Here is a 9,823-nt window from a genome sequence, read left to right on the forward strand (position 1 = left end):
TAAGGTAAAGAAAAAAGGAAACATTTACTAGATTTTTCTTTTCTACTGTTCTTATTTGTTTGCTCTTTAGTAGTGAATGGATAATATTTGGATCAACTTGTTATATTGCCTGCTTTTATGCTGATTCATTTTGACATTCTTCGTGGACATGTGAAAACTATAAATAAAACATTAAGAAAAATGTAAATGGGTAGCCTTTGAGAAAACTTTTTAATTTACAATACATGGTAGAGTCATGCAAAGCATTTCTTTACTTGAACAAAAAGACGTATCTATTCATAAGTAACATATGTGATAAACAAGTAATAAAAAAATACCCATCAAAATAATTGCTAAAATTTTGTGTTTTATTTTAGCATGTTCATAAATTAAGATGGTCAAATCAATCTATTGTTTATTAATACCAAAAATGGTTTAAAAATATACAATTTACCTTATATTTTATCTCATATACAAATCTGCAAAATAAATATATACATAGGGATAGCTCAGTGGTTTGAGCATTGGCCTACTAAACCCAGGGCTGTGAGTTCAATCCTTGAGGAGGCCACTTAGGGATCTAGGGCAAAATCAGTACTTGGTCCTGCTAGTGAACGCAGGGGGCTGGACTCGATGACCTTTCAAGGTCCCTTCCAGTTCTAGGAGATGGGATATCTCCATAAATTTAAATTAATTTACTTGTATTTTTAGTAATACACATTTACAAAAAATGTGCTACATACGCAAAGTATGATACATCCGATAAAATACAGAGTAACAAAGTTAGCGTAGTACCAAAACTAAGATGGTTTAATGGCCAAAAGAGCTAACTTATTATCACTGAAAGCTTTACTCTACCCAAAACCTATGATGATTCTTTTCAAAATATCACTAGGGTCCAAGTAACTTCAAAGTTACCAAATTGCTACATGAAATGGGTTTCTATCATCAGTTTCCATAATAGATATTTTCTGCTACATGAGTTGTTTTCTCAAGTATCCCACTTTCATTAGAACTTTCCTCTAAAAGTAGTACTAAATTTGACATAGTTGTGTGAGGATCAAGTAGTTTCACAAGGGGGATTTCCACCCTTCTTTCATGAAAGATACGATTCTGTAGCGTCATGGCTAACATAGAGTCCATGCCCAGTGATGCAAGTGATGTGTTCATTGTAAAATCACTCACGTTTGTACTACTGAGATGACTCACCAGTGAGGTGATATAATCTTCAGAATTGACTGGAGATAAATTCTGAGGGGTTCCTTGTTCAGATAGGTGAAGCTTACTGCCCAGTTCTTCTGAAATTAGTGTATAGAAGCGACTTTTGAGTGATGCTATTCGAGAAAGAACATGATTGCTTAGAGTTCCAAAATTTAATTTTACTACAGCTTGCTGAGGATTATTCAGAATTAAACTTTTTTTAAGATATTCATAAATTTCATGTACCTGCAGAATATCTATGCCTTTGGATTCCAAAATATTTTGAATATGATTTTGATTTAGCAATAATCCAAGATTCAAGGCACCCCAATTAATGGATTGTCCTGAAAGTCCACAATTCCTCCTGTAGTGGCAGAAAATATCCAGGAAAGAATTAGCAGCAGCATAGTTTGCTTGTGTTGAATTTCCAAGAAATGAAGTCACAGAGGAGTAACACACAAAATAGTCAAGTTCCTGCCCTCTGGTAGCCCGGTGGAGATTTATTACCCCTGCAACTTTGGGACTTAACACTTTCTCGAAGTGAGATAAGTTCAGAGCTTCAAGACGTCCATCATGCAAAACCACAGCACTATGGAATACACCTTTGATTGGGCTCTTTGGGAAGATTCTGTCAATTGAACTCATAGCTTTCTCAACCTGAGAGCTAGAAATAACATTACACTGCAAACTGACTATTCTGCTCCCTTCACACTGATTTTGCAAAGCCTTGATTTCTTCTTGCTTCTCACTGCTTGGATTGCTCCTTGAAAGTATTGCAATACAGCCCCCTCCATTCTGGGCTATAAATTTTACAGTTTCAAATCCAAGCCCAGTGAGTCCCCCTGCCACTATGTAAACCGCATTCTGCTTAAACATTTTCTTCTGTGCTTCATACACTGGTATGTCTGAAATCCTGTTGGTCACCACATCCCCTTTCAGCACAGCCAGTGGGATAGATTTGCAGGTGAAATAGGAGGTCGCTGCACTGTTTGTACTTTCAAAGTTCTCAGTCTGCTGAAAAACAGAATATGATAGGTTTTTTAATTGTTTCATTTGCATGGATTTGATCCATCCGTGGACAGCCCTTAGGGATTGTTTCAGAGCTGCTTTCTGAAAGACACTGATAAGTTTCAGTACATGAACACGGATATTTTCTTGATCACTTCCAATTAGGTATCGAAAACATTCAGACTGTTGATTACCATGTACTATCACAAGGTCTCGGAGATGGGAAAGACGGACTAGAATGTCCTTAGACATTCCATCTACTGGAGGCAGATAAACAAGGGCATTGCACTGAGTTACACGTTGCCAGTGATCAGACGTAGGTTTTGCAAGTACTGTTCTCCAGCCCATTTCCTGTGCTGTCAGAGTGAGCACTTTGCACAAAATTGACTCTGGTTCAGTAGAAATAATACCTAAAGTCCCACTGTGTTTCATCTTTGGTAATGTTCGATTTACAATTTCCCATGCTACCATAAAGTATGACACACAAGGTACATTTCTAAAGCATGGAAACTTCTTGATGTTGAAACAAACTGTCCCTGGAACCTTGACTCTTGATGATGCAACAACTGGATAACATGAAGCAACTTGATCTCCCACCTTAACTTTTTTCACTTCACTGCCTACTGCAGTTACTGTGCCACTGAAGTCCAGAGCTAAAAACTTATGTTTGTCTGTTGTATATGAATTCCAATACAATGTATTCCCAAAGTTACAGCTTGAAACGCTAACAGGAAAATAGTCTTCTGAATGGATACATACTTTATCCATTTGAACTTCAACACTGTGATTTTCAAGCTGAGTAATGGTATTATTGGCTATTTCAGCAGATAAATCTTTCACTTGGTAAGGATCTGTAGTGTATAAAGTGAATGTCTCTGAGTTGTGAAGAGACTTTGAAGGTTGATTATAATCTGCATCTTTAAATGGTGTGCGTCTGATTTCCGAAGTGTAAATTCTTCCTTGATTAATCCAAATTTCTGGATGATCCTGTCCTTCATACTTTACAATAATCTCTGCTAAGGCTGAGATGTCCAGTGTACTCGAAGAACTGATGTCAATCATCTGAAATGTGATTTCTGAAACTTCAACTATGCAGGTTCTCGTCATGCCACACAAAGCAAACCCAGGGTTAAGATGATCTACATTTTTATCTGTTGTTCTGTAGGTTATTATTCTAACTGAACAACTGGATTTTTTCTCTCTTAATGCCACAATAATTTGGCGATAAGCCTCACAACACTTAGCTAAATGTGCCACCACTTTGCTTGGAAACTCGTCGTTTAACTTCTGAATTCCCCACATGAACAAAACATCCTGGTAGTCTTCAAGCTCCCTTTTCATTTTATGTTGTGCGGTCATTTCTGAACTCTTGGCTTCCAGCAATGTCTCCCAATCTTCATACATAACATATCTTGACTCATTGTGTAAGTATCTTTTGAGCTGCTGAGCTATTCCAAGTCTGTCAGCAAACACAATGACTCTGGGTGCTTCCCCTAAACGTCCAATGGTCTGAGCAGGAAATATTTCTTTCCACTTATTTTCAAAGAGCAAGTCATTGTCTCTGGGGGATGTTGCCTTCATAAAAGTGATCCCAACACGTTTCAGTTCTGCCAAAACAGAGCCATGTTTATCTGTAAAGCATCCACAAACCTCTAAGTAGTTCCCAGTTGATTTGCTTGTTTTCAAATATATCATCATATCCTCCTCCAAAGGTCTGCAAACTACAAGGCTGCCTATGCCAGAAGGAAAGCCTGCTCTGGTTTGGAAAGTTATTGTCGTCATAACAGCGGTCATCTGTAGAAAACAGTCTAACAGCACTGGATGGATACAATAGTCAGACATCTCTTCTCTTGTCTCTCTGTTCACCTTTATGCTGGTTATAGCTTCCTTTAGCTCTTCACAGTAAAATACATCCCTTAACTGTCTGAACATGGAACCATATTGAAATCCAACCTGAGACAGTGTTTCATAAACCTTATCTGCTGTAACTACTGATTTACACCGTTGAAAGATGTCTTGAAAGGAGATGCTGTTTTCTTCCACTGCAGCTTCAGACTTCTTTGTAATTTGTCCTGATGCATAAACTGCAGCTGAGGATGTCAGTATTTTGAAATCTGTCACAGTTTTTTGTGATGCCAATTCTATTTTTAAAACATGGTAATTTTGGTTTAAAACACATGGTGCCAAAAAATAGATACTAATCTGACAAGTACTTAAAGGCACTTTTGGCCTCAAGCTACTCATCACAGATGCCAAACCAAGCTCTGCAAAAAATGCACCTGGAACTAAAGCAACACCATTGTTCTTGTGCTCATATAAATAAGGTATTAATGCCTGGGACACTGGGCAGTTGAATTCAGAGTTGTCATTGTTCAAACTGTAAATCAAAGGATGATTTGAATTTACAGCTCTTCGATTTGCTTGTTGATGGATGTCCAAATAGGTCATTAGCTTCTTACGATCAAACTGGTACCTTGGAAAGGCTGCTGGAATACCCTGATACCCTTCATAAAAGTGATGCCAGTCAGGATTATATCCCAGTTCAAACAGATTCCCTGCAAGACTAAGAAGAGTCTGATATTCTTTATCAGTTTGCAAAGAGGACAAAACTCTAGTTTGTTTGCCTAGCGTTTCCGTTATATACCTGTGTAATGCTCTTTCTGGGCCTATTTCAACAAACACAACATTGTCCTTTTCTTTAGCTGAAATCACTATGGCCTGTGTGAAAGCTACAGGATCTCGAGCATGTCGGGCCCAGAACTTGCCTGTAGTGAAATCATCTGCAGAAGCAGCCTTCCCAGTCAGTGTTGAAATCACTTCAATTTCCGGCTTCTGTTTTTCCAAATATTGTAAATGCTCCATCATCTCCTTTACAATTGGATCCATCATGTGGCTGTGGTATGCAGCTGGGACATGTAAAACACGAAGAAATAGGTCTCTCTTGTTGAACAGTTCTGCTAGTTCTTTCTGAAGGGCACTCACAGAGTCTGCATCTCCAGACAAGGTACAGGAAGAAGGGCTGTTAAAAGCTGCAATGCACACCTTCCCAGAATACGGGCCCAGGGCTTCTGATACTTCTTGAACAGGGATGTTACCAACTACCAACATTCTGCCTCCAGTAACCTTCGCCTGTAACCTACTCCTGTGATAAATTACTTTGACGGCATCTTCAAGGGAAAGGAACCCTCCACAATGGGCGGCAGCAACTTCTCCAACTGAATGGCCAACAGCAGTTACAGGCTTAATTCCCCAGTGTTTCAGAAGAGAAGTTAAGGCAACCTGGAGAGTAAAAAGCAATGGCTGGGCAATTTCTGGCCTGGAGAAATCCTCACATTCACTTTCAGTTAATCCCAGGAGGCTGATGGGTACATATTGCTGAAATAACATTTCTATTTCTTTACATTTGTCTCTGAATACTGGCTCTGAACTCAATAATGTCTTGCAGATCCCTTTGAAATTTACTCCATTAGCAGAGAACACAAAAACTAGTTGTGGAGTCATCTTTGACGGAGTTGTTTCTGTTTTAGCTGCTAATGCAACTTGTTGCTGTAAATGTTGAAGAGAGTTTGTAACACATGCTTTTCTGTACTTATAATTTACATGGCTTCTTCTACAGGCAGAGGTATAGGCCAGATTTGGGAGAGTTATTGAGTTGCTTATGTTTAACTGCTCAGCTGTGTCTTCCAATGTCAAATTGAGGGATTTGCTTGAAGCCGCAGAGAGTACAAATAATTCAATCGGTCGTTTAAAAGAGGGAAGAACCTGTGATTGCTTAAACTGTCTGACAACAACATGGGCATTGGTTCCCCCAAATCCAAAACAGTTGACACCAGCTACTCTTCCAAATTCTCTCGACTCTTCCCATTTCTCTACTGTTGTTGGAATTGATAGATTTAATTTCTTTGTATTTATGCTACTAATATCCTCTCTGTAGTGCACAGATGGAACAATCGTTTCATGGTGCATCATTAAAAGAACTTTAATTAATGCAGCTGCCCCAGCAGCTGATTCAGCATGGCCAATGTTCCCTTTAACAGAACCAATCTTTAGAACAGGCATTTTAGGAGATCTGTTATTACCAATGATGCTACCTAGGCTCTCTGCTTCTGTAGGATCTCCAGCAGGAGTTCCTGTGCCATGTGCTTCAACATACTGCACAACTGATGGGTCAACATGAGTCAGATAAATGTTGCGTAGTAATTTTTCCTGTGCTGTCTGAGATGGTCTTGTGATTGGAGTCACGGATCTTCCACTCTGATTTATTGCACTGATGTTTATAACTCCCCATATTCTGTTGTAGTCTTCTAGTGCCTGTTTCAGAAAAAAAAAGGAAAAAATATATGGGATCAAGGGCAGACAGAACATTCTGTTTAACTCTTAAATGTACCCTTCTTACACTAGGATAAGTGCCTAAATATTTTAGCCCTGGATATTAACCTTACAGTAAAAAAGAGTCTAGAGTTGTGAATATGTCCTCCCATAAGAGAACATATTAGAATGGGAATTGCACAGTCCTGGGTATTTGGAAATATTATTTTTGGAAGCTCTATGAAAATGAACCTACCTTTTTTAGTGGCTTCAGTAAAAGAACACCACAGCCTTCTCCTCTTCCATAACCATTTGCCTTTTTAGTAAAGGGCATACTCATCCCCTCGGGAGAGATCATTTTTGCTTTACTCAGAGATACGAAGGTGCGGGGATCTATAATGCAGTTCACTCCTCCACACAGAGCCGCTTCACAGTCTCCTGTGGTAAAATAAATGTGTGACTGCTTTCCATCTTCTTTGCATGTCTACAGATTTACATTAATACACTGTACTAATATTTGGAATTGTTAACAGTGCCCATTAGTGATAAAAAGAATTTGCAGAGAGATTATAAAAACAGAACTGACCCACTGAAAGTGCATAGACATATTCAAACTTTCAGGCCCTGATACCCAACAGATGGTAAAATTCTCAGTGTTTGGAATGGGCCTGAGTAGACAGCAGCATATTAATAGAAGCCATTGAGAGAGTAAATACTCTTGGTCTTTTATAAAAACAAGAAACATCCACCGCTTCATGAATCATGATAATGTGATTTGAAAGAATGGCAGACACCAACAAAGGCTTACATCTTCTATGGGTGCCAAAAATCCGTGATAGTGTTTGACAGTTGCAGTTGCCTGTCACAGGTGGTATAAAGCCCTGTAACCCGTACCGGTGGAACTGAGGGTGCAAACTTTCATTTTGGTAATGGTAAAAAACAAATGCTTTTAGGCCTTACCAGCTGTGACATTAGTCAAATTCCAGTGAGACATTGCACATCTATACCTTAGTAACTTAACTACAGTATCAACCCTAATTTATTTGCTTATTTACTTTTAGTCCCAGTACCTTGTTTAACTGCTTGCGAACCGTAATGCAAAGCAAAAAGAAACGATGAGCATGCAGTATCGATGGAAAGTGATGGTCCAGTCAGATTAAAAGTGTATGAAATCCTGTTAGCAGCTATGCTTACTGCTACCCCAGTTCCATCGTAATGATTTATTTCAGTTACTGCTCTGCTTGATATAATCTCATAGTCTCGATTCATAAGACCTGTAAAAACAGCAGACATGCTTCATGTTAACGAGAGATATTAAAACATATGATCAGATCCAAACCTAGCGGTGTTCTTTGCTCTCGTAATTTTATCCTGTGCCACGCTACATCAGCACCTAGAATGAAATCCTGGCTGTATTGAAGTCAATAGCAATACTCCCATTGACTTCAGTGGGGCCAGGATTTCACTCCTTATCTACATATTTGACACTTGAAATTTGTCTGAAGGTATTAAATGACATGAAGGCCTCGTCTGCAAGAGAAAGTTTCACTGGTCTAACTAAAGGTGTGATTCCAAACTGATTCAGTTAAACTGGGACAAACCCCTATTTTGATTTAACTTAAACGGATTCCTAATTAACTTAAACTAAACCAAAATGAGCCTGGTTTAAAACTAAAATAGAATTCATGGAGCCTTTTGCACTATTTTAACTGAATGGGTTTTAAAATCATGCCTTTAGTGAAACCAGCACAACTTTCTTGGGTAGCCCAGGCCTTAGCGCTCAATTTTGACACAGCCCTATGCAGCTGAGCAGGGCAGTAAGGCCTTATAAGAACAATCCCCATCCCATGTGGCCATGCAGGGCTTAGCTGGCTGATGAGACGTTGGGTTGAGTGAGGCAAGAGCTGCACTCCCAATAGACTCCCTGTGAGCAGGTAGATAAGGGGAAAGGGAGCGTTTTACTGATCCTGTGGCCATGCAGCCCTGCAGTGGGAGGAGAGAGGAGTTCGACCAGCTGGAGCATCAGGAGCTGGAGGCACAAAGGCTGCCAGAGATGTCAGGAGTGCAAGGGAAGCATCCACAGTACTACCTCCATCCGGAGAGCACCGTGTCCACCCCCTACTTAGCCAGGCAGTGCTATTTGTGATTTCGACTTACAGTATCATTTATGTAACAATGAACAATACAATTAATTCATTAGACAATGTGAACTGTTCATAACATACACTATGCAGCACTGTTCAGAGCATGGTAGCTTTAGATATTTCATCATTAAATGAATAATGTTAGATAACTATGTAAAGTACATAGAAATGTGTACTGTTTTCCAAGATGCTAAATGTATGAACTGGTTCACCACTAGGCTGCTAGCTTACCAACAAAAACCCCGGTTTTGCTGCCACTGACATGTTCCATCGTGACTCCTGCATCCTCCAGGGCTCTGTACGTGCATTCCAGGAGTAACTTTTGTTGAGGATCCATGCGCTCAGCTTCCACATCATTAATTCCAAACAGCTTGTTGTCAAATGTGTTAAATCTAAGACATACAAATCAGGAAATGGCATGAGATTCTTATAAGGAAGCTAGGGAAATGTGGCCTAGGTGAAACTACTATAAAGTGGGCGAATAACTGGTTGAAAGAGTGTAATCCAAGAGTCATTATCAATGGTTTGCTATCAAACTGAGAGAGTATATCTAGTGAGGTCCCATGTATGTCAGTGCTGGGTCCGGTACTAGTCAATATTTTCATTAATGACTTGCATAATGAAGTGGCGAGTACGCTTATGAAATCTGTGGATGACACCAAGCTGGGAGGAGCTGTAAGCACTTTCGAGGACAGGATTAGAATTCAAAACAACCTTGATGAATTAGAGAATTGGTCTGAAATGAACAAGACTAAATTCAGTAAAGGCAAGTGCAAAGTCCTGCACTTAGGAAAAAAATTAAATGTACAACTACAAAATGGGGAATAACTGACTAGATGGTAGTACTGCTGAAAAGTATCTGGGGATTATAGTGGATCACAAATTTAATGAGAGTCAACAATGTGAAGCAGTTGTGAAAAAAGCTAATATCATTTTAGGGTGTAGTAACATGAGTATGCAACACACATGAAGTAATCGCCCTGCTTTACTTGCCAACTTTCTAATTCTAAACATAGTTAAACTCTGGAACAGGGTTCCAATGGAGGTTGTGAAATCCCCATTACCGGGATTAGGAACAAGTTGGACAAATACCTATTATGAATGGTATAGGTTTACTTGGTCCTGCCTCAGTTCCGGGGACTGGACTTTATGATTTCTCAAGGTACCTTCCAGCCTTACATTTT

The 9,823-nt window shown here is 39.3% G+C and overlaps 1 protein-coding gene across 1 annotated transcript in view; it reads right to left on the minus strand.

Moving 5' to 3' along the window:
- Positions 1 to 927: 927 nt before the first annotated feature.
- The window catches only part of LOC117873942 (highly reducing polyketide synthase 40-like), a 20,972-nt gene continuing 12,076 nt past the window's right edge, over positions 928 to 9,823 (minus strand). Inside the window, exons 3-6 of the mRNA XM_034763846.1 lie at positions 8,871 to 9,031; positions 7,566 to 7,769; positions 6,752 to 6,933; positions 928 to 6,498 (exon numbers count right to left, since the gene is read on the minus strand). Of these exons, the coding sequence (XP_034619737.1) occupies positions 928 to 6,498; positions 6,752 to 6,933; positions 7,566 to 7,769; positions 8,871 to 9,031 (6,118 nt within the window). The remainder of the gene's footprint in view (positions 6,499 to 6,751; positions 6,934 to 7,565; positions 7,770 to 8,870; positions 9,032 to 9,823) is intronic.

The sequence above is a fragment of the Trachemys scripta genome, chromosome 2 (assembly GCF_013100865.1).
Source record: "Trachemys scripta elegans isolate TJP31775 chromosome 2, CAS_Tse_1.0, whole genome shotgun sequence".
Classification (NCBI taxonomy): domain Eukaryota; kingdom Metazoa; phylum Chordata; order Testudines; family Emydidae; genus Trachemys; species Trachemys scripta.